Raw genomic sequence first — 24351 nt, 5'->3', positions numbered from 1 at the left:
GCGTTCTGGGCACGTCGTCCCCACCTGAGGCTGAGTGGGAGGGGGCTTTAGGGGCTGTGCTTCCGGGAATACAGAGGGAGACCCCTCCCCACCTCCCGCCTTGGAAACTGACCCACCGGTCCGGCATCTGCATGGACGCTCAGAACCGCCCGTCTGGCTGGGATCCCAGAGAGAGAGCGAGCTGTCGTCCAGCCCCCGATGGACATGTGGCCTTGGGATGATGTCCGTCAGCCGTGGGGTCACGGGCTTCCCAGGATCCGCCCATTAGAGGAAACACTCGAGCGAAACCTCGGGCCCTGACCGGGGCACCCTGGTGACCGTGCGCGTGCGTTATTTTTGTACGACAAGAGATCCTGAGAAGGGACACGGAACTGACGGGCCACCACCCACTGGAAGAGTTCAAGAAAGGTCTCCTTCAGCCTTTCGGTATCTCGCGGGCACCCTTCTGGGCTGCACAATGGGAAGGACCCCGATTCAGAGCGATTGGCCGGAGGTAACCTGCAAACGCGCGCTCTCGGCGGCTGCCCTCCCCGACGCGACGGACGCGAGTCTGAGAAAGCGCCGGAGTCAGTGATGGACAGGGAGGCCCGGCGTGCTGCGCGGTCCCCGGGGCCGCAGGGAGTCGGACACGCCCGCGCGGCCGAACCGCAAAGCTCGTCTGCATGAAAGCCGGGAGCGTGAGCCCCGGCGCAGAGCAGTCGTCCGGGGTTCCCTTACCCCCGTGTTCCCCGCCCGGGGGACCCCCACCCTGGACCAGTGAAACCTCTTGCTTTCTCAGCACGCGTGTCTCCTCGGACGGTTCGTTCCTGAGCGTCGGAGGAGAGCCCGCTCTCGGCCCCGGGCAAGGCGTCCCCCGCTCCCCACACCTGCTTCCTGTACCGTGGCTGCTCCGCCCTGCTGGCTGCACCCTCGGGAGGCAGGGGGTGAGGGGAGGCAGGGGCACAGCTGCCCAGCGCCGGGGCTTGAGAAGCCGCGATTCTGGCCTCCCTCCCGGCCCAGCTGCTCGGAGCCCCGGGCTCGCGCAGTCCCACTCGCGGTTCCCCGTTTCTGTTCCCTGCGGACCCCGCCCCACCTCGAGGGCCGGATCCCGGCCGCACGGTGAACAAGCGCGTCCTTCTCTGGCGCTCCTGGTTCTGTGCCGGCTGTTTTGAAGGTGAGGATGGAGCCAGGGTCCCCGGAGTTGGGGACCAACAGGTCTCCGATGCCGGGGAGGCTCAGGCTCAGCGCACACGTGCCCACAGGCCTCTGCGCCGCAGACCCAGATGCTGAACCTCAGCACCCCCCACTTTGTGGGGACCTGGCGGGGCTGTGAGCAGATCTGGGTGTACAGTTCCTGAAACAGGCCTGGCACTGGCAGCTCCCAGCTCAGCACGTCCAGGCTTCGCTGGTGGCCCAGACGGTAAAGAATCTGCCTGCCATGCGGGAGACCCGGGGTCGATCCCTGGGTGGGGAAGATCCCCTGGAGGAGGGCATGGCAACCCACTCCAGTGTTCTTGCCTGGAGAATCCCCATGGACAGAGGAGCCTGGTGGGCTACAGTCCACGGGAAAACAAAGAGTCGGACACGACTGAGTGACTGAACGAGAATGCCAACACGGGGACTGTGCCCCCATCACATTGTCCAAATAAAACATGTCTTATTTAAAAAAAGAAGAAGAAAAGAAAAAGGGAAAGAAAGAAAACAAATGAAAAAAATAAAGAAAAGACAGAATATAAAGATGGAAGGACAGAAAGGAAGAAAAAAGAAAGGGGAAAAAGAAAAAAGAAAGAAAGGGTGGAAAATAAAGAGAAATAGAAAAGAAAGATGGAAAGCCAGAAAGGAAGAAAGAAACGAATGTGGGAAAAAGAAAGGGGAAAAAACAGATTAAAAGAAATAAGACAGAAAAGAAAGATGGAAATGAAGAAAGGAAAGGGAAAAGGAACAAAGAAACAAAGGGAAAAAACAAAGAGAAACAAGACAGAAAAGAAAGAGAAATAAGACAGAAAAGAAAGAGAAATAAGACAGAAAAGAAAGTTGGAAAGACAGGAAATGAGAGACAGAAATAAAGGAAGAAAGAAAAGAAAGGGGGAAAGAAAAAAGAGAGGGAAAAAAGAAATAAAGATAGATAAGACAGAAGAGAAAGAACGGAAAGCCAGAAAGGAAGAAAGAAACGAATGTGGAAAAAAGAAAGAGAAATAAGAAAAGAAAAGATGGAAAGACAGAAAAGAAGCAAGAAAGAAAAGCAAAATAAAAAGAAAGCAAAGAGAAGGAAAGGAAAGAGGAAAAAAGGGGAAGGAAAAGAGGGTGAAGGTCGAAGCCGGGCAGTCCCCGCGAGGCCCTTCCCTTGGCCCCCTCGGTGGAGCTGACGCTGGACCTCGGGAACGTCCGCGTCTGCACGTCCAGCGCTCACCCCTGCTCCATGGCGGCCGCACCTCCTTGTCAGAGCCCGGGACAGTGGGAGGGCCAGCTGGCGTGTGTCATAACCGCGGGGCCAGCACAGAGGTCAGCGTGGCCTCCTTATCTCCGTGGGCCCCTGCTGCCCCGCTTCTGCAGAAACCACCGGGTTCCTCCCCCCGCCCCAGCTCCGTGTCGGGGCGCAGAGCAGACACGCTGCCCGGAAAGGGGTCCACTCGGGGCTCAGCGCCGTGCGGGCCATGTCTGCTCTGGACTGACTGCGATCCCCTCACTTGGGTCATCTGTCCCCCTCCTCCGTCTCCCTGGAAACCCCCTCGCAGCTCCCCTTCATCCTACTTCCATCCTAGACCAAGTGGGGCCTGAGACAAGAGGCGTGCACCCCAGGTGGTCATTGTCCATCAGGCATTCTGGAATCGCCCCGGGCTTAGCAAGACGGTCATCATCCCCGAGGGGGACGAAGGGACCAAGGATCCGACCTTTTCCCTTGGGGTGGGGGACAGTGGCTTTTGGGTACTCGGGAACCAAGACTCCTGCTCTGTGGCAGGTGGGCGGCCGTCACAGAGGACTCCACGCTGGACGGCTGCAATCCACATGTGCAATCCACATGTCTGAGGTCCTCGGGTCCCAGGACGGTTCAAGGGGTCCCAGGACTGAGATCCCTCCAAAAAGTCTCCTGGGGAGGGTCCTCCCTGCCTCTTCCAGCTCCTGGGGGCTCCAAGCATCTGTCCCTGGGCAGGTGGCCGCCCCGCTCCCATCTCTGCCTCTATCTACAAGCGGCCGTGTCCTATCTACAGGCCCATGTACGAGCAGCCGTCTGCTCAGGACGGCGGCCCCATGGGACGTGGGGACTGCCCTGTCCGAGCTGGACTCTGTGTTACCCTCATCCTTAGCCCTGCGAGAAAGCCCCGCTTCCACAAGAGGTCAGGCTCTGAGATTCCAGGTGGACGTGCAAGACCTAGGTGGGAGGAAAGGAGACAGGGAGGCAGACGGGAGGACCCGGCCCACGACGTCAGACCCCGTCTGATGGGGTGGAGGCCCGTCAGACTCTGCTCTGCACCCTGGGTAAGACCCCCACACACAGCCCCCACCCAAGAGGTGGGGAAGACAGACGGCTGCCCCTGGAGACGCAGTCCTGAGCAGCACCTCCTGGGGGACTCCGGGATTTGGCACGCATCTCCTGGCCGCTGAGATGTGTCGTCCGGGGTCCATCATGAGGAGGGGACAAGCGAGTGGGGCTGGAACCCAGAAGCTGTGACAGACACACAGGCAAGTGACCCGTGTTGAGCGGGGGCATGGAGGAGGCCCCGGGCACGGGGAAGTCAGAGACGGCGCCTGGGAGCATCTTGGTGGGTGTTCTCGGCTGAAAGGTAGACGTGGGGGACCGCGACTCAGGCATTCAGCGCGTGGGGGTACCTGGGGGCACCTCCTTGTCCCCGCGGGCACGAGCAGTCACTCCCACAGGGACCTTGACAAAGGGGGGGTGGCATCCAGGCGACCAGGGCCCCCCAGACATTCGTTCTGGCCGGCTCCAGGAAATTGCCCAAGACTGAGGTGGAGCGGTGGGCAGCCACTGGGGTCCTGACAAAGCAGAAGCTGCAAACGAGAAGTGAGAACAGGAAAAGAAATACTTTGAAAGAGAAAGTGTTTCTTCCAGGAAAAACCCAGGGCTGTTGCCAGGGTCCTGACCCCCAGATTCTAATTCTGACTCGAGGGCAGGGGAGGAGGGGCCAGATGCCAGACTCGGTCACACCCTCATGGGGTTGATGATTCTTATTTTTTTTTCCTGATGAGGTGGAGCCGCCCCCTGCCCCACCCGGAGACTATAAAAAACACTGAATGGGGGAGAAAATACACACCCACACCCATAGAAGTTTTGTTTCTCCTTCAGGAAGCAGACCGCAGCACACGGCCGGGAAATCAAGCCCAGGGTCCACCCCCATGCCAGCAGGACAGGCACAAAGGAGCTGCTGCCTGTCTCCCACTGACGTCAGACTCTGCTCTGCATCCCAGGTAAGACCCCCACACACACTCCTCATCCAGGAGGTGGGGAAGGCAGACAGCTGCCCCTGGAGACTCAGTCCTGAGCAGCACCTCCTGGGGGACACCGGGATTCGGAACGCATCTTGTGGCCGCTGAGATATGTCGTCTGAGGTCCATGGCAGGCTGGATCCAAAGGCTTTATGCCCGAGAAACAATGATAGAGGGTCTAACTAACCAACCCAAGTGATGCAGGTTCGATCCCTGGGTCAGGGAAGATCCCCTGGAGGGGCGCATGGCAACCCACTCCAGTATCCTTGCCTGGAGAATCCCATGGACGGAGGAGACCGGTGGGCTACAGTCCACGGGGTCGCAAGGAGTCAGACACGACTGAGCGACTAACACATACACATTTCAGAGAGCCGTTTCATATGTACGGAGTCACAAGTGGCTTCAGTGGGAAAGAACCCGCCTGCCAAGGCAGGAGATGTGGGTACCATCCCCTGCTGGAGGAACTGGCAACCCACTCCAGTATCCTGGCCTGGAAAATCCCATGGACGGAGGAGCCTGGTGGGGCTACAGTCCAGGGGGTCGCAGAGAGTCGGACATGACTGAGCGCAGGACAGGACGCTGGTTTCAGCCTTGTACGAGCCTGGATGTGTGGTGTATTTTCACCGGTTCTGTGTTTCGTGCTGGGTCTTACGGTTGAACGAATGAGCTGGTCGGAGTGGCCTTCCCAGGACGAGAGGTGCCCGGTAATCACAGTGCCCACCAACGCTTTCTGGCTCAAATTCCTGCCACCTCCAACCCAAGCAAGGTGGGCTGCTAATGTTGAGAGCTCCACCGTCTCCCTCTTCCAATTCTGCGGACCCCAGCCCCCAGCCTCTGGGGGCCCAGGTCTGTCCAGACAGGCCCCGTCCCTTCGTCCTTTGGGGTCACCAGCATACGATGACCACGTTCATGCCGTTTGGGTCTTTAAAGATGTGAGCGCCTCCAAGTGAGGGTGGAAGCCTGTGGGTGGATACGGATGTCACCGGACTGGAGCCCGGTATATGCTGCAGCAGGGTGGGGAGGGGGGAGCAGGGAGCTCGGCTTACCTGAGCAGAAGCCAGGAGCCCACCGCCGTCCTTCCAGGGACATCCCCGAGGGCTGTCTGCATGGATGAAGACGAGCCCCACGCCCTCCTCGTCGGATCGTGATGAGTGAGAGTTGCCCAGTCGTGTCCGACTCTTTGTGGACCATACAGCCCATGGGATTCTCCAGGCCAGAATACTGGAGTGGGTTGCCGTTCCCTTCTCCAGCAGATCTTCCTGACCCAGGGATGGAACCCAGGTCTCCCGCGTTGCAGGCGGATTCTTTACCAGCTGAGCCATCAGGCAAGCCCAAGAATACTGGACTGGATAGCCGTTCCCTTCTCCAGCAGATCTTCCTGACCCAGGGATCAAAACCCAGGTCTCCCGCGTTGCAGGCGGATTCTTTACCAGCTGAGCCACCAGGGAAGCCCCCTCATCTGATACTTGTTCAGTGTTCGGAATTTTTTTTTCTCCCCGTGAGCTTGCTACCTGAACCACTCGTCGCTCAGTCGTGTCCCACTCTTTGCGGTCCCATGGACGGTAGCCCCCCAGGCTCCTCTGTCCATGGGGATTCTCCCAGGCAAGAAGACTGGAGTGGGTTGCCGTTTTGTCCTCCAGGGGACTCTTCCCTACCCAGGGATTGAACCTGCCTCTCCTACACGGGCAGGCGGACTCTCTGTCACTGAGCCACCCGGGAAGCCAGAACTCTCGTGGGCAGGGCGTGGATTGTGACGCTGGGCTTATAGGCAGCCTCCTCTCAAACCTGGTGCCTCATGCCTCACTCTCCACACCCTGATCCTTGTTCTTTAACTGGATTGCCAAGCGTCCGTCCCTGTATACCTCCCTGTGATACCGAGTCTTGGGTCTTTCCTGTTGACCTGTCCTGAGAAGGAGTCTCTCCCGGCTTCACCCCGAGTTCAGGGAGAACCACAAGAGTCAGACTCTGGGATCGAATGTGTGTGAAAGCTGGCACTTTGTGGGGGGGCACAGATCAGTCCTGGGGAGTCTCATGGGAGCCTCGGACCAGGCTGGGGGAGCAGGCAAGGTCCTGGATGGCTGGAGTCTGGGCTGGGTGTCGTGATGGAGAAGCTGAGAAGGCCCTGAAGGATGTGGGGGAGAGTCCTCACCCCTCCTCATCAGTTCCCAGGCTAGATTCTCAAGGTGAGGTGCCCTGGGAGGGGGGCACATTGGGGGAGCAATCCTGAGGCCCTGGGGAGTGGCGGACCCCAGGCAGGGGAGCGTCTGAGGCTCTGAGGCCCTGGGGAGGGGCGGCCCCCAGGCAGGGGCGCATCCGAGGCTCCATCTGTGTGGCCGCCGCCCACTGGCCTACAGGGACCGATGGCAGTTGCGTGAATGACATAAGCAGGTGGGGAGGGGTGGGTGGGCTCCACCAGGAGACCCCACGGCTGGGACCTGGGAGGTGCGGAATGTAGAGCCCCCGGGGAAGGTTCAGGAGAGCCAGCCTGCTGAAGTGGGGGGTGCTTCCTGGGGACTCCGGGGCAGAATTCTGGTGGGGGTGGTGAGACAGCATGGATTGCGTTACCGTAACTCATTCTGAGCAGGAAACTGAGTCAATGTGATTTCATGCGTTTAACTGCACTTCCTTCCACTGTTTGTGAGTCCAGCATTTCCCGGCGCTGCCTGGAAGGTGCTTTCTGGGCTCCTGTATGGGGTGGTGCCAAGGGCGAGTGATAACCCAGGGAGGGAGCGCCGTAGAGACAGGCTGATACACACGCAGGCACGCAGACATACAGGTGCACACATGTGGACATGTATGCAGACATGCACACAGACATGCAAACACATGTGTGCACACAGATGCACAGACACATGAATAAGATGCTCACACAGATACATGTGTGTGCATGCAAGGCCCACAGAGAATGTGTATGCACACATGCACACCTGCATGCACACAGGCACACACAGTGTGCACACAGACGCAGACAGATACACACACGCCATGCACGCACATAAACACAGGTGATGTGTGCTCACATGTGTGCATATACAGAGACATGCAGCTTGCACAGATGCACACACAAGACACATACACAGATGCACACAGGCACCAGACACATAAACACAAGTAGTGTGTGTACACATGCGTACACAGGCACACACGTACAGTGCACACAGATGCACGTATAAGACATGCACACACGTGCACTCATGCAGACGCACACATGCACACAGATATGCACAGACACACACGGGCACATGTACGCACGCTCAGTGCACAAACACGTGAACGCATGCATGCACACATGCACACAGGCATGCACATACACACGTGCGTGTAGACAGATACACACATGTGACATATATGTATACACACTCTGCACAGACACATGAACACATGCACACACACAGACATGCGGAGCACACAGGTGCATGTATGCGACACATGTACACATGTGCACTCACACATATACACACTTGCACACAGAAATATACACAGATACACACGTGCACATATATGCGCACTCAGTGCACAGACATAAACACATACATGCATACACGTGTGCACACAGACATATTCACAGAGATACACCCATGCACATATATGCATGCAGAGCCACGTAAACACAAGTAATGGGTACACACATCCATACACATGCACAGACATATACACAGATATCCATCCATGCCACACACACACATAGGCACAGGTAATGTGTGGTCACATGTCTGGATATACATATAAAGAGACGTGTAGTTTTCACAGATGCATATACAAGACACATACACACATGTGCACACACAGACATATACACACATGTACACAGACATACACACGCACATATAGGCACAGTGAGCACATAAACACATGGATGCACATGCACACGTAGGCATGCGGTATACACAGATACACACAGGTACACACGTACACGCACATGCATACACACACATGTGCACACATGCACACACATGGGAGGCTCCCCTCCCGAAGCGGCTCCTTGCCCTTCCACCAGGACACCCCCGGGGGGTTCACTCCCCTCCTGCCCCCTTCCCCCAGCCGTCCCCGCAGCCACCCACTGGTCACTGTATCTTCTCATGCAGCTGACAACCGCCGTCCTGTGGGAACTGCCTGGCCCATGGCCCTCCCCTGGCTGGCCGTGCTCCTGACACTCATCTGCTGCTCGATGACCACGGACCACGGTAGGAAAAGCCGGAGGGAAAACGGCCCCGTGCGGTGTGCCGGGGTCCCTGGGGCTGTGCTGCTTTTCAGTTAAACGGCCGTCGCTGGGGTCACGGCCGCGCCACTGGGCCGCCGTACGAGATAATCAGCCGCTTCCCGTTGTAGCCCTCTTCTCAGCCGCCTTGGCGGGTACATCTTGCAAGACTCGGACCTCAGAGCCAAGATGTTCATACTGATACGGTCACGAGGCTACGGCCAGAGCTGCTGGTGTAGCTGGGGCGCCGGGATCCGTCTCTTATCTTTGATTTCCTGTCATCCTCTTCCTGGGTCGGGAGATGTCCGTGGGAAAATGAGGGTGACGGGCTGAACCCTGTCCTCAGCAAGTCCATGGGCTCAAGTCGTAACCAACAGAACCCCAGAACGGGAGTTGTTTGGAAATAGAGTCTTGACACGCGCTGTTTTTTAAATATAATATTATGTATACATATTGGCTGTTTGGGGTCTTCGTTTCAGCATGCAGGCTTTTCTCTAATTTCGGTGAGCGGGGGGCCTTCTCTCTAGTTGCCGTGTGCAGGCTTCTCATTGCCGTGGCTTCTCTTCTTGTGGATCACGGGCTCTAGGGCGTGGGTTAAAGGACAGAGTTTGGGACTTCCCTGGCCATCCAGTGGTTAAGGCTTTGCCTTCTGATGCAGAGGACGCGGGTTCCATCCCTGGTCGGGGAGGTAAGATTTTTGGCCTTTGTGGCCAAAAATCCAAAAAGTAAAACGGACACAATATTGTAACAAATTCAATAAAGACTTAAAAACTGGTCCACATGAAAAAAGAAAATGATAAAAAAAAATGATGCTTTGGGGGTAACTCCATCCTGTTCTTCTGATGTTCCTCCTGGAGATTTAAGGGAGGTAGGGGGCAGACCAGGGTCAGTTCCCAGGATCCACTGATGGTGGATAGTGAGCAATTTACAAAACCATCATAAGACTCCTCGGGGGTAACAGTTGATCAAGACGTGAGAATGGGTGACGGAGATTGTCACGCTGCGTGCCCATCTCTGACAGTCTGGCTGATTTTGGGTGGCGGTTGTGGCTGAAGAGAACATTCAGAGTGGGGATTAGGGGGGCTAGCCAGATGCTGCAGGAGAGGTTCCCCTGGGGGATGCCCCCACCCTCAGCTTCCCCAGGTACAGAAATCGTACGTTGCTTCGGCACCCCGCAGTAAGCGCACCCGGCTCCAGCTGCAAACCCGGGGATGCTGGTGGAATTCAAGGACACATGGAGCCCACCAGGCAGGCGTGTGCCCTGGTGAGGGTCTGCACTGGAAGCCCCGCCCATGCGGACTTCTCTGGCTGACGAGCGGACCCCACACAGGGGCCAAGGGGGCGATGTACTCCTCGGGTTCCTGTCCGACTCCCCCTGCATGCAGATGGGGACCAGGCTTTGGGCGACAGAAGGGCGCAGAGCCGGGCCAGCTGCTCACCACAGACGCTCTGTGATTGCGTCAGACAGGGTGACCTGCCTGCGGTGACAGCCACAATGTTGCGTAACTGAGAGAGGTTTGTTCCTTCCGCAAAGGGTGGTGGAACGGAGGTGTGCGTGTGGCTGTGCATATGTGTGTGTGTGTGTCTCTGTGTGTTTGCACATATATGTGTGTATGTGTGTATACGTGTGTCTGTATCTGAGTATATGTGTGTGTATACATATACACCCACCCCACGCGTGCATGCGTGTGTCGTGTGTATACATGTGTGTATATGCGTGTATACGCATGTTCACCTACCCCCATACACACATGTGTGTGTTGTGTGCATACATATGTGTCCATGTGCCTTTGTGTGTACATGTGTATGTGTGTGTATATATGTGTATATGTGTGTTGGGGGCATACGTCTCCCTGGGGCCTACTGGCTTACGCAGCTTTGCATTGAGTTAATAAAATACCATAGTCTCGGGGATTAAGTGACAGATTTATTTATCATAGCCCTGGAGACCAGACATCTGAGGTCAAGGTGTCCCAGGGCTGAGCTCCCTGCAGAGTCTCCAGGGGAGGGTCCTTCCCGCCTCTTCCAGCTTCTGGGGGCTCCAGGTGTCCATCCCTGGGCTGATGGCCACCTCCCTCCCGTCTCTGCCTCCATGTGGCTTCTCCTCTGTGTCCGTGTCTCTGCTTTTCTGTCTCTTACAAGGACCCTGTCCTTGGGTTTAGGGCCACCCCCATCCAGGAGGACCTTAATTCAGACCCTTCACTCCATCACGTCTGCAAAGAACCTTGTTTCCAGAGAAGGTCCAATTCTCCGGTCCTCTGATGGTTTGTTGGGGAGGCTGGAGAGAGACCACCGTTCATTCCACGCCAGCTGGCTCCATCATCTCCTCGGAGCAGTGTGTAGAGGCCTCCCAGGGCGGTTTTCAGGGGCCGCAACTCCAAGGACCACAGGTTGCTTCCGTCCGTCTCTCCGTGTCGATATCAGTCCCATGACCACAGCTGGTGACCAGAGGGGCTGGGAGATGCGGGAGCTCTAGAAGGGGAGGGGGCTTCCTTCACATCTCAGGATGCTGCCCCGCCCCCCACGTCCTGCCTCTTGTCTGCCCCCACTGTCCTGGGACCCAGGCTGCTGCCAACTCTGGGATCACATCAGGCCCTTTGTAAGGAGGGGTCACTGACCACAGGCAGGAAGTGACCTCCTCTCTAGGAGACACAGTGAAGGAAGCGGGCTGCAAGCTGAAACATTGTAACATGACCCACCCTTCAAGCCCTCCTAAAAATACAACCTTGGTGGAACTGCATCTGAGGGGCCTGTGGGTACAGGAGACAGTGGAAGAGAAGGAAGCACCAAGGCATATGGAGAAGTGGTTAGTCTTTCACCACTGAGTCTTAATTAGCGCATGGATTTTTCATAGCTTTATCAGGGGAAGGACGTGTTCTTCTATTTCTAGTTTGCTGAGAGCTGTTAATCTCCAGGGGTGTTAAAATGCTGTCAAAATATTCAGAAAGGAAAAACAAATGCTGTGACTTCCCTGGGGGTCCACTGGTTAAGACTCCGTGTTTTCAGTGTAGGAGACACGGGTTTGATCCCTGCTCTGGGTCCGAACATCCCGCATGCCATGTGGTATGCCCAGAAGAGAAAAAAGTAAATGAAACAAGGGGCAAAATATTTCCTGCTTCTGTTGAGGAGACCATCAGTTTTCTGTTTAAAAAGGGTGAATCAAAAAAAATTAAAAATAAAAGGGTGAATCATAGTGATGGTTAAAATAACCTCGCCTTCTTAGAGTAAGTGTCTGGGGTCAAGAGGTATTACCAGCTTTATATGCTGCCCTATTTTATGTACTCGCATTGTGTAAAGGAATTTTGTATCTATGTGATATTGGTCTCTAGTTTAAGTTCAGTTCAGTTGCTCAGTCGTGTCTGACTCTTTGCAACCGCATGGACTGCAGCACACCAGGCTTCCCTGTCCATCACCAACTTCCGGAGCTTGCTCAATCTCATGATCATTAAGTTGGTGATGCCATCCAACCATCTCCTCCTCTGTCGTCCCCTTCTCCTCCCACCTTCAGTCTTTCCCAGAATCAGGGTCTTTTTCCAGTGAGTCAGCTCTTCGCATCAAGTGGCCAAAGGATTGGAGCCTGAGCTTCAGCTTCAGTCCTTCCAATGAATATTTGGGCCTGATCTCCTTTAGGATGGACTGGTTGGATCTCCTTGCAGTCCAAGGGACTCTCAAGAGTCTTCTCCAACACCACAGTTCAAAAGCATCAATTCTTCAGCGCTCAGCTTTCTTCATAGCCCAACTCTCACATCCATACATGACTACTGGAAAAACCATAGCTTTGACTAGAGGGTCTCTAGTTTACTTATATTATTATTATTTATTTTGGGCTTCCTTGGTGGCTCAGACAGTAAAGAATCTGCCTGCAATACAGAAGACCTGGGTTCAATCCCTGGGTCAGTAAGATTTCCTGGAAAAGGGAACGGCAACCCGCTCCAGTATCCTTGCCTGGAGTATCCCATGGACAGAGAGAGGAGCCTGGCGGGCTACAGTCTATGGGGTCACAAAGATTCGGACACGACTGAGTGACTGAACCGAACTGACTGCCCTGAACGGCTGTTTTAACAGACTTCTCTATTACTTTCATCGTCTGCCATTTATGGCGTGACTTTTTTCTTTAACATTTATTTGGGTCTTGGTTGTGGCACTCGGGTTTCTCTCTAGTTGTGCTGTGCGGGCTCCGTTGCCCCGAAGCATGTGAGATCTTAGTTCCGTGACCAGGGATAGAACTCACGTCCGCTGTACTGGAAGGTGGATTCTTAACCACTGGGCCACCAGGGAGGTCCCAATGGGACGGTTTCTAAGCCCTGATACTTCTGTTCAGAGACAACATATTCCCGCTTCTCTTGTGTGTCTAGGAACATTTTATCCAGTGCCATCCCGTAAACCCATCCTGTAAACCCATCCCGTAAACCCATCCCGTAAACCCATCCTGTAAACCCGTCAAAGCTGGAGATGTAAGAGACGTGGGTCCCATCCCTGGGGAAGGGCCCTGGAGGAGGGTATGGCAGCCCACTCTAGTACTCTGGCCTGGAGAATCCCATGGACAGAGGAGCCTGGCAGGCTGCAGTCCACGGGGTCGCTAAGAGCCGGACACGACTGAAGCGACTTAGCACGCACGCGTGCGGTGTTGCTTTCAGCAGCGGAGCAAAGTGGATCAGCCATATGAACACAGCTTTCTTCAGCATGTGTGGCTGACAAAGGTACATTTCCCAACCACAAGGATGGGAGAGGTGACCTGCTTTCCTGATGTTTTCCCCCACATCATTGGTGAGAAGCTGGGATCACTAAGATGCTACAAATTCCTGACTTTGAATTTGTACAAATTCGTGGTTGCTCCTGGCAATCACGTCTCCGCCTAGAACTCAGCTTCCCAAAGGCTGACTCCCCACACGCGGTTTATGCCTTGTGTGTCTCTCCCACTCTGTAGCCATCTCTGATCCAGACCCACCGATTAAGAACTTAAGGATAGATCCAGAAAGAAAAAGATTGGTCTGGGACCAGCACGAAAATGTTTCTGAAATTGGGTGTTACGTCAATTCGAAAATTTTAAGAAAGGTAAGCCGTCTTCCTTGTACTTAGCCTCACAGAGACATGGGTTCCACCCTTGGGCCCAGGGGTCATTTATGGGCACCACGGCTCAAGACATCCACAGTGGTACCTACTGGACAGGATTGGTGTGAAAAGGAGCTGAGATATTGCAGCTGGACAGACAAGCCCAGTTGAAAGTGGTGTTGTTGTTCAGTCGCTCAGTCGTGTCTGAGTCTTTGCAACCCCATGGACTGCATCACGCCAGGCTTCCCTGCCCGTCACCAACTCCTGGGGCTTGCTCAAACTCATGTTCATCGAGGCAGTGATGCCATCCAACCATCTCATCCTCTGTCGTCCCCTTCTCCTCCTGCCCTCAACCTTTCCCAGCATCAGGGTCTTTGCCAATGAGTCAGTTCTTCACATCAGGTGGCCAAAGGATTGGAGTTTCAGCTTCAGCCTCAGTCCTTCCAGTGAAAGTTCGGGGTTGATTTTCTTTAGGATTGACTGGTTGGATGTCCAGGTGACTTGATTTTATTGTGAATAAATGGCTTCATCTCTCTCAGGCAATAGAGAAGCCCTATTGCAGTCTTGGCGACTTGTCATGCGAAGTGAAAAACTATACTGTGAAGGTGATAAAAGGTCAACCGTTCTCTGCTTGGATTCAGTATCCAAAGCAAGGTGAGGGGTAGATGCTCTCTTGGGGTTCCGTTTGCTTTTGATCACCCGTTAGCATTCTGAATACCGAGGTAATGACTTTTAACTTGGATGGATGGGTCTGCAGTGACGTAGCTTTGTGGGAAAAAGGCCATTTCTTGAGAGTCCCTTGCACAGCAAGGAGATCCAACCAGTCCATCCTAAAGGAAATCAGTCCCCAGTGTTCACTGGAAGGACTGATGTTGAAGCTGAAGCTCCAATACTTTGACCACTTGATGCAAAGAACTGACTCATTTGAAACGACCCTGATGCTGGGAACGACTGAAGGCGGGAGGAGTAGGGAACGACAGAGGATGAGATGGTTGGATGGCATCACCGACTCGATGGACATGAGTTTATGATGGACAGGGAGCTGGTGATGGACAGGGAGGCCTGGCGTGCTGCAGTCCATGGGGTCGCAAAGAGTCAGACGCGACTGAGTGACTGAACTGCACTGAACTGATGTTCAAATTCGTGTCCACTGAGTCCTTGAGGATTGACTGGTTATGTCTCCTTGCCGTCCAAGTTAATGTCCGCTGACAGCTCAGTGACTCCGTGGTATATACGTGTATTCTTTCTCATATCCTTTTGCATGACGGTTTTTCCCGGAAGAGAGGGTAGGTGATCTACAGAGCCGGACCCTGTATCGAGGAGCTCACTTTCCCCACCCCTCCCTCTTCTTTGCGAACCCCAAGGCAACCCCCTGGCGGCCGCGGACAACCTGACCTGCCGGGTGCGCGACGTGGATCAGCTCAGCTGCAGCTGGGCGGTGGGCGAGGAGGCCCCGGCGGACGTTCAATACCATTTCTATCTGAAGCACCCCTTGTAGGTGTGACCTCGCGCTCCGCCGGGCTCCGTCCCCAAGCCCACCCCCCCAAAAACCCAGGGGCGGGCTTCAGGACGGGGCTTTAGGGGGCGGGCCTTCAGGGGCGGGCCTTTGGGGCGAAACTTCAGGGGCGAGGGCTTGGGGGCGGGGCTTCAAGGGCTTTGGGTTGGGGCGGGGCTTCAGGGCGGGGCGGGGCTTTGGGACGGGGTTTCAGGGGCGGGACTTCATGATGGGGCTTTGGGGGCGGGCCTTAGGGGCGGGGCTTTGGGACGGGGCTTTAGGGGCGGGGCTTCAGGTTCGCCCCCTGACCCTGCCCCACGCGCCTGCTGCCCGGCCAGGAAGACGTGGCCATGTCCCAAGTACATGCAGAACCAGCAGGGCGTCAACGTCCAGTGCCATTTTGACAGCCTCTCCCTTCAACCTGAACGCCAAACTCAGTTCCGTTTCCTGGTGAATGGTACCAGCGGTGGCTCCAAAATCCCCTGCCGCCAAATGACCCATAGATTGGAAGAAATTGGTGAGAAAACGTGAAAACCTCCTTCACGTGCCCCCCCCCCCCCCGAAGTTCCTTGGCTTTGCGATGCTGGCATCTTGTGGCGGAGAGTGGGGCAGGGTACCCCACCCTTGGAACCAAATGCCTCAAGCTGGGGGCTGTGTGTTACTCGCTCAGCCGTGTCCGGCTCTTTGAGACCCCATGGGCTGCAGCACGCCGGCCCTCCCTGTCCATCACCAACTCTCGAAGTTTACCCAAACTCATGTCCATTGAGTCCATGATGCCATCCAACCATCTCATCCTCTGTTGTCCCCTTCTCCTCCCGCCTTCAATCTTTCCCAGCATCAGGGTCTTTTCAAGTGAGTCAGTTCTTTGCATCAGGTGGCCCAAGGATTGGAGTTTCAGCTTCAGCATCAGTCCTACCAATGAATATTCAGGGTTGATTTCCACAGGCTCTAGAGCGCTCGGATTTCAGTCCTTGCCGCTCATGGGCTCGCTGGTTCTGGCTCCCTGGCTCCAGAGCACAGTCTCAACAATTGTAGCCCATGGGCGTAGCTGCTCCAGGGCATGTGGGATCTTCCTGGACCAGGGATTGAACTCCTGTCTTCTGCACTGGCAGATGGATTCGTATCCACTGGATGAGTCCACAGGGAAGGAAGTCCTAGGAGGCCTGTTTTAAAAGTATCTTTGGGAAACAATTTTTGTTTGTTTACTTTTCCTGTGCTTTACTCATTGAAGTGTTGTTGTTGTTGTTTTTTTCCCTCCCCTAGAAATATTAGCTGCCCCGAACATCACAAAAAAGTGGTGTAACGAAAGCTACTCATTCATGGAATGGGAAGTAAGGAGTCTCTTTACTGAAGACATCAAGTATGAACTTGAGATACAGAAGGTAAGCATGCCGCCTCCCAGGTGGGCATCTCTTGTGGTCTGATGCCCAGGACTCTGGAGTTTTCGGGGTAGTCAAAGCATCTGAAGAAAAGAGGAACCGTAAGATAAGTGACTGCGGTGAAACCCGAAGTGATTGGTTGTTAGGGACTCCCCCGGCCGTCTGTCGGTTAAGACATCCCCTTCAGTGCTGGGGGTGTGAGTTCAATGCCTGGTTGGGGACCTAAGATCCCACGTGCCCTGAGGCCAAAAAAAAAAAAAGAAAAAACCAGAACGTAAGAGAGAAGCAATATTGAAACAGATTCAATAAGGGCTTTAAGAATGGTCCACCACACACAAAAAAAAATTGAGACAGCAACAACAAAAAAAGCGTTTGGGTGTTTGAAGGACAACGCTGACCTTGGAAAAGAAGTCAGAACGTGCAGGGAAGTTTTCTCTCGTGTTTGGGGTGGAGGACGCATGCTCAGCTGTCGTTCAGGAGACAAATGATGTGATAGACGAGGCTGAAACAGACACTGGAGAAACCCTCTGAGTGCATGTCACGTGCACGCGTCTGGGCTAACTCCCGGCGGTCATATCCGACACTTTGCGCCCCCACGGACTGCAGCCTGCCAGGCTCCTCTGTCCATGGGATGCTCCAGGCAAGAACACTGGAGTGGGTTTGCTCGTCCTCCTGTAGGGGATCTTTCTGACCCGGGATCGAACCCGAGTGTCTTACATCCCCTGCACTGGCAAGCAGCTTCTTTACCACTAGCACCACCTGGTCGTATGTCACAGAGCTTGCAATTTCCGTGTGAGAAATGAAATCCTTCCTCCCCACCAAAGATGGTACCCAGGCGTGCATAGACCCTATGTGTAAAGTGTTCCCCAAGTTCGACACCACTTGAGGGACGGGATGACTGAAATATGGCCACAGAGTGGAATCCTATCCACCAAGAACCGGAGGGTCCTATTTTACAATAGCCTGGACATGGAAGCCACCTAGATGTCCATTGACAGAGGAATGGATAAAGAAGATGTGGTCCACATGTAGACGATGGACTGTTACTCAGTCACGAAGAGGAATGCATTTGAGTCAGGTCTAATGAGGCGCGCAAACCTAGAACTGCTCATACAGAGCAAAGTAAGTCAGAAAGAGAAAAGCAAATGTACATTAACGCCTGTGTAGGGGAGGAGTTTGTCTCAGATGGTACCGAATCAGCCTGCAATGCAGGAGACCTGGGTTCAGTCCCTGGGTCGGGAAGATCCCCTGGAGGAGGAAATGGCAACCCACTCCAGTATCCTTGCCTGGAGAATCCCACAGACAGAGGAGCCTGGTGGGCTACAGTCCATGGGGTCACAGAGTTGGACAGGACCAAATGCACACACACAGCCATAGTGTGTGTATATAAATCCCAAACTCCTAATTTGTCCTTCCCCCAGGTACTTTTTCATCCATTGACATGTTATATGCAGTTACCTCTATTTATTATTTTCATGGGCTTCCCTGGTGGCTCAGATGGTAAAGAATCCGCCTGCCAGAACAGGAGACCCAGCTTCGATCCCTGGGTCGGGAAGATCCCCTGGCAACGCACTCCAGTCTTGTTGCCTGGAGCGTCTCATACGTATGACATCTGTGATTTCTGTTCAGTGAGTGATTAGTGCCGACTTTTCTGTGACTGTGAAACCGCTCGGACCAATGAGAGCCTTTCTTGGGTCTGGATCAGACTCCCACGCCCTCCTGTTCTCTTACAGGGCACGGACCTCGCCTACAAAGAGGAGGTGGGTATCCATCCCGTGCGGCCCCCGCAATCTGCCGTCCCAAGCACAGGCTCCTTATTTCCATCAGTGTCCAGACCCTCTGAGACGAAGCTTCCCAGTGCACAGACTGGGCGTTATCACCTACATACCCTCCTTCGCGGCTACATCCCTCGGGACTTGGTGACAGCATCCTCACGCCCAACTGACCGAATCTAACCCGCAGAGGCGGCTGTTCCCACCGGCAGTCATGAGTACCGGTGCAGAACCCATCTCCCTTGTCTGTCTGTGTGCCTCCCTCCCGTCTCTACCTCCATCTCCACGTGGCTTCTTCTCTGTGCCCATGTCTCCCTTCTTGTGTGTCTTGTGAGGACCCTGTTGTGGAGTTTAGGGCCACCCCCATCCAGGAGGACCTCATCTCAGACCCTTCACCCCATCACCTCTGCAGAGACCCTGTTCCGTAATAAAGGCGTCTTCTGAGACTCTGAGCGTTAGGATCCCCCACACATGAATCTGGAGAGGCCCCGCTGCACCCCTTCCCAAGCCCCGGTTCTGCAGCCCCAGACCTGCAGGGGTCTCTCCCTTTCGTCTGCTTGATTTTCAACTGCAGACAGAGCTCAAGGTTTTGGGGCTGAGGAATCCGGGACCCTACACAGTGAAGATCAAGGCCATGGACTCCCTGTTCTTCGGGAGCAGACCGGAAGGCCAGTGGAGCGCCCCGCAGCACCTCGGTGAGGGGGACACCCCTCGGGACTCTCCAGGAGTGGGTGTGTGTTGGGGGCGGGGGTCTCGGAGGCATGGATCCCTGGTGGGCAGCAGCCTGCCAGACACGCTGACCATCGCTGCCCCTTCATGCACCTGCTCCAGGTAGAGGGGACCATCCACCTGCCGTGACCTGGTGCCCCAGAGAGGGCTCCGGGGACCAAGGCTGAATCGTGGAGGGCGGGAGACAGCAGGTGGTCCCGGGGAAGCACCCCGTCCCCAATCCCACTCAGCCCTGCACCCCAGCCCAGCCCATCATACGGGAGGTGTGGGCTGGTATCCGGGCCGTTGTCTCCCACCCAAAGCCCCCTGGGGATGGGCTGGTATCGGGGTCTGTGTCTCCCACCCGAAGTCGCCCTGGGGACGGGTTTTCCTCCCCAGTTAGAAGGCCCTCCCCAGGTAAGAGCTGCTGGGTGTCTGTGAGCTCTGCTCCAAAACCCCACCTCCTCTTTGGCCCCAGGCCACACAGCATTCCTGATGTGACCCAGCAGGAAACCTGGGGCTCCAGGCTGAGGCCGTGGCCTGAGTGTCCTGGTGGGAGGGGGAGTGGGGCGGCTGTAACAAATGACCACAGATGAGGGCTTAAGCAACAGACACCCACCCTCCCCGAGCCCTGGAGACCCGACGTCTGAGGTCAGGGGGTCCCAGGGCTGAGCTCCGTCCAGAGGCTCCAGGGGAGGCTCTTTCCCGCCTCTTCCAGCTTCCAGGGCCTCCTGGCGTCCATCCCTGGGCTGGTGGCCGCCTCCCTTCCATCCTTGGTAGACTTTGCGCCCAAGTTGTTCCATGGAGATACGCAAGGTGCACTGGAGACGGCCATTGCCAAAACTCTCAGAAGATAAACTTTTTAATGCATTAAAAAAAATCCAAAGGGATGTGAAAAATCCGTGATGACCACATATTAAATTCGAAGGCTGACGAAGGGGCGCACCCAGGTCGCTGCAAGCGAAGGAGGTGGTGATGGTTCCCCTGGGAAACAGACGAGCCCACGGGATCCCATGGCGTGTGCTGTGAAAGCGATAGTCACTCAGTCGTATTCGACTCTCTGTGACCCCATGGGCCGTAGCCCGCAGGCTCCTGTGTCCATGGGATTCTCCAGGCCAGAACACTGGAGTGGGTTGCCATTCCTTTCTCCAGGGGAATCTTCCCGACCCAGGGACCCAACCCGGGTCTCCCGCATGGCAGGCACATTCTGTGCGCCAGGCTCCATCTGGTGGTCAGTGGCGGGGGCAGCGGGTGGGTACTGGTATTCTGGCGACTCGGGAAGGATTCCCGCGTGGCCCGGGCAGTGGGCGCAGGTGGCTCATGTCCGCGGGGTGCATCGCGCTCTTGGGCGCGCCCCTGAGTCCCCCGCCCCGCAGGGAGGCCGCGGCCCGGCCCCGCCCGACGTTTCCGGCCCGCCCCTTCTTCCGTAGACTGCGGCCGCAAGGACGCGTCCTTCCCGATCTGGCTGGTATACCTGCTGGCCCCGCTCGGGGCGCTGCTCCTGGTGGGGCTCGTCTTCCTGTGTCGCAGGTGAGCCCCGCGCGCCCGCCCCCCCGGGTTTGCGCTCCGGAGGTTTTTTTCTGGAGCGGGGCACGGGCAACCCACCCCAGTATCCGCTGTCTGGAGAATCCCCACGGACAGAGGAGCCCCCCTGAGCGGCTGACACTTTGTGGAGCGCGACCCGTAGGCCCGGCGGCGCGCGCTCCCGCCCGGACCCGTGCGCCCTGCGTCTTGGCCGCGGGACGCGCGCCCCCGTGGTCTCCGGCCGCCGCTTCCAGTCTCCCCAGCGGTCTTTTATCAACCGGACCCTGGTTCCCCCCGGCTGTTCTCTGCCTCCTGCAGAAGCCAAGGAGCCCAAAGTCCACAGTGCACCATCCGGGGAGCGCGGGGGTGTCCTGCCTCCCCGGGCCCCCAGTGCGCGTGGGGCGCGCTGTCTGCGGCCAGGCTCTGCGGCTGGTCCCCACACGCCCCCTGCACTGTGCTCCTCACAGCTCGCCGCGACGCTTTGGGCCCCCACCCCGCCGCCACCAGCAACCTCCGCACTGGCCTCAGGGAGGCCTCCCGAGCCCAGCAGACAGGCAGCAGGCGGACGCGGCGGCGTGCTGCCCTTTCACCCCTGACCGTGCCCTCGCGGTGCCTTCCAAACGCCTGCGCCCTCAGCCTCATCCGTGCGCCGCCCTCCGTCCACCCCTGGGGCTCGGTGCGGCTCCTGCCTCGTGAAGCTTCTGGTTTCACACGCGCGCACACACACACACATGGACAGACACACATAGACACACAGACACACACGGACAGGCATACACAAACACACATAGACACACACACACAGACATACCCAGAAACACACAGACACACACACACAGACACACACACGACCCCATACATATACACATAGACACACACACATGGACACAGACGGACACACACAGATACACAGAGACGCAGACACAGAAACACACACACACAGAGACACACACGACCCCATACATAGAGACACAGACACACACAGATACACAGAAACAGAGACACACACGGACACACAGAGACACGCACATAGACACACAAGCACACAGAGACAGACCCGGACAGACACACAGGCGCACACACACACACAGACATACCCAGAAACACAGCCACACATGGCCCCATATATAGACAGACAGACAGACAGACACACACACCGCCCAGCCAGGGGCTAGGATTGGGAGTGGATAGGCCGCAGCCCCAAAGGAGGGGGTCCACCCGCTCCCAGCAGACGCCACTGGGCGCGGGGAGGTTGCCATGGTGATGGGATGGGGCGGCCTCCATCCTTACAGGATCGAGAGGGAGCTGACTGAGCCGCCGCCGCCCTGCTGAGGCTCTGGTTTCTGTCTCCGGATGGTGTGGGGCGGGGGCTTGGGAACGAAGAGCTCCTCCCAACGGAGGGCGGAGTCCGAGTGCCTGCAGGCCTCGCTGGGGCCCTCTGGGGGGCGCCGCGGCACCGCCGTGCCGCGCGGGTTTCACACCCGCCGCGTTGCTCTTCTCCTCCGAGGTGGCCGTTGATGCAGAAGCTCTTCCCGCGTGTCCCTCACGTGAAAGACCCTGTCGGCGACAGCTTTCAGAACGAGGGGATGGTACGCGCTGCGCGGGAGCTGGGGGTCTGGGCCGCGCGCCCCGCCAGGGGGTCGGGGGCGGAGGGGGGCGCACTTCCCGCTGGCCGCGGCGGTGGCCGAGCAACGTGATGGGCAGGGGAGCTCGCTCCAGAGGCGCGGGCCTGGGAGCCCGTTCCCGAGGCGGGGGTGCCCTGTCGGGGCCCCTGCGCTATCCGAGGCTTTCCGGGGTGAACGTGCCGCCCAGCGCCCCCACTCACCCCCACCCCTGCGCCCTGCAGATGGCCTGGGACCCCGAGCAGCAGAGCCAGGAGGAGTGCCCGGTGGTCCGCGTGCAGGTGTTGGGGGAAACGTGAATCTCATGCAACCGGGGCTTCGTTTTTCCACCGGGAGCAGGGCGCACAGCCGGCCTGGTTGGACGCAGACGTTTGCGGCACACCTGAGGATGGGAAGGCCTGGCGCACCTGACCGGGGGTTTGCCTTTGTGCTTATTTCTCAAATAAAGGGCTTTTTGACCTGCCACGGGCACCCTGGAGGTGGGGGTCACCCCGCAATGCCGCACAGCCCCCTGAACACCCCAAATGCCCACTGTGTTGGCTGGCCTTTAAATGGTTGCATTTCCCATTTTGTGTGTGTTAGTCGCTCATTTCCCCTTTTAAGCCCTTTAAATCACTTAATTGAGCTAGGTACAGACACACACGTCCCCACACCACCAGCTACAAGGTTGAATCTGTGGGACAGGGGGCAGGTAGACTTGGGTGCTGACCTGCCTCCAGAGACAGCGGGTGGTGGCCCCGTAGGAAAACACCCACCCCCTTGAAAGCCCTGGTGCGCTGAGAAGGTAAGGACTCCGCCTGCCTAACCCAGGGTGGGGAAGGGTCCCCTGGAGGAGGGCATAGCAACTCGTGTTCTTGCCTGCAGAATCCCATGGACAGAGGAGCCTGGTGGTCCATGGGGTTGCAGACATGACTGAAGGGACTCACACACAGACACTGAAAACCCAGGGGAAAGGACTCAGCCTGCCCCCTACAGGAACTCAGGGCTTCTCGGGAGGGACCTCAAACCTCTTTTGTCTTGTGTACACGCTTCAATTTCTGGCTGCAAAGAATTCACCCCAACAGCAGAGGCGGGCTTGCAAGCCTGAGGGAGGGAAGCCAGCTGGGCATGCCCCTGCGGTTATCCCACTCAAGGTGCTGAAGGCACCTGGTAACACGTGTCCCGGGTCTGACCACTGGCCGTCAGTGCAGGTCTGGGCTGACAGGTTCCTGACTCAGTCCGCCCTAGCGGCCGGGTCGGAAGTGAGTACACCTCTGCCTGGCGGGTGCCAGGCTCAACCCCTTTTGGCGAGTGCTGGCTGATCCTTGGTCCCTGTTCCAGGTCAGCCAGTGTGGGCGGGGCGACCTTGGGGACAGCTGGCTCCAACTTCCTGTTCCCGGACTGACCTCACCCTGATTTGCAGATTATCAAAGCCCTGCCTTTTAAGCCGGCCTGGGGGTGGGGAGCTGTGGCTCGGCTGTGACCAGCAGACCACCCCCACCAGACCTCGCCAATGTCACCGGGTGCTGGCAACTGCAAGTGGAGCCAAGGGACACCAGTGTGCACCCTCCTGAGGGCGCAGGCTGGTGAGGACCCCACATCCCAGACACTGACATGGAGCCAAGGGACACCTCTGTGTGCACCCTCCTGAGGGCACAGGCTGGTGAGGACCCCAGACATGCTCCCCGACCCCTAAGGACACCCCGAGGAGGCCTCAGATCCAATCCCACGTCCCCCACGACCCTGACATCACAGTATTAGGGCTCGGGTTTCTGGAGAAATGCTTAGCTGCGTGGGGCTGGGGGGAGGGTGTGTGTGTGTTCTATCAGTCGTGTCTGACACCCCGTGGACTGTGGCCCTCCAGGTTCCCTGCCCGTGGGACCCTCCAGGCAGGAATACTGGAGTGGGTTGCCATATTCGTCTCCATGGGCTCTTCCCCACCCAGGGATGGAACCCAGTTCTCTGACATTGCAAGGGTGATAGGTGAGAGCCTAAAAGTTGGTGAAGAATCCACCTGCAATGCAGGAGACCTGGGTTGCGGAGATCCCTTGGAGAAGGAATTGGCAACCCGCGCCAGTCTTCTTGCCTGGACTCTCAGGCACAGACGAGCTTCTCAGGCTTCAACCCACGTGGTCATACAGCTCAGCAACTACACCAGCACCAGGGAAGCCGCAGGATGCCCACCTTAGAGGGGGATCCC

General features: G+C 56.7%; 1 protein-coding gene across 4 annotated transcripts; it reads left to right on the top strand.

Annotated features, from left to right (window-relative positions):
- The first annotated feature begins 1928 nt into the window (after window positions 1-1928).
- Window positions 1929-22739, top strand: IL3RA (interleukin 3 receptor subunit alpha). 4 transcript variants are annotated; one of them, XM_061408282.1, is made up of 13 exons: window positions 1929-3740; window positions 4283-4404; window positions 8508-8606; window positions 13548-13675; window positions 14212-14326; window positions 15037-15166; window positions 15506-15684; window positions 16431-16549; window positions 18280-18306; window positions 18893-19013; window positions 20457-20556; window positions 22058-22139; window positions 22397-22739. In XM_061408282.1, exons 3-13 carry the CDS (start codon window positions 8543-8545, stop codon window positions 22469-22471), a joined length of 1140 nt encoding a protein of 379 aa, XP_061264266.1. In that variant the 5' UTR covers window positions 1929-3740; window positions 4283-4404; window positions 8508-8542; the 3' UTR covers window positions 22472-22739. The 4 variants fall into 4 exon arrangements, 3 of the variants coding, with proteins under 3 accessions (XP_061264266.1, XP_061264267.1, XP_061264268.1); XM_061408283.1 differs by having other exon boundaries at window positions 1929-4404; window positions 15575-15684; XM_061408284.1 differs by lacking the exons at window positions 20457-20556; window positions 22058-22139; window positions 22397-22739 and adding an exon at window positions 18044-18174 and having other exon boundaries at window positions 1929-4404; window positions 18280-18945.
- The last annotated feature ends 1612 nt before the right edge of the window (window positions 22740-24351 follow it).

The sequence above is a fragment of the Bos javanicus genome, chromosome X (genome assembly GCF_032452875.1).
Source record: "Bos javanicus breed banteng chromosome X, ARS-OSU_banteng_1.0, whole genome shotgun sequence".
Taxonomy (NCBI): Eukaryota; Metazoa; Chordata; class Mammalia; order Artiodactyla; family Bovidae; genus Bos; species Bos javanicus.
The sequence above is the reverse complement of the archived record's forward strand: the minus strand, read 5'-3'. Positions and strand labels throughout refer to the sequence as shown.

What these genes read in the sequence shown, in the direction of transcription:
- IL3RA (XM_061408282.1), top strand. Translation starts at nt 8,543, where the DNA reads ATGGCCCTCCCCTGGCTGGCCGTGCTCCTGACACTCATCTGCTGCTCG. An exon ending in GATTCAGTATCCAAAGCAAG is followed by an intron (nt 14,327 to 15,036) that starts GTGAGGGGTAGA and finishes GCGAACCCCAAG; the next exon opens with GCAACCCCCTGGCGGCCGCG. An exon ending in CTCGTCTTCCTGTGTCGCAG is followed by an intron (nt 20,557 to 22,057) that starts GTGAGCCCCGCG and finishes TTCTCCTCCGAG; the next exon opens with GTGGCCGTTGATGCAGAAGC.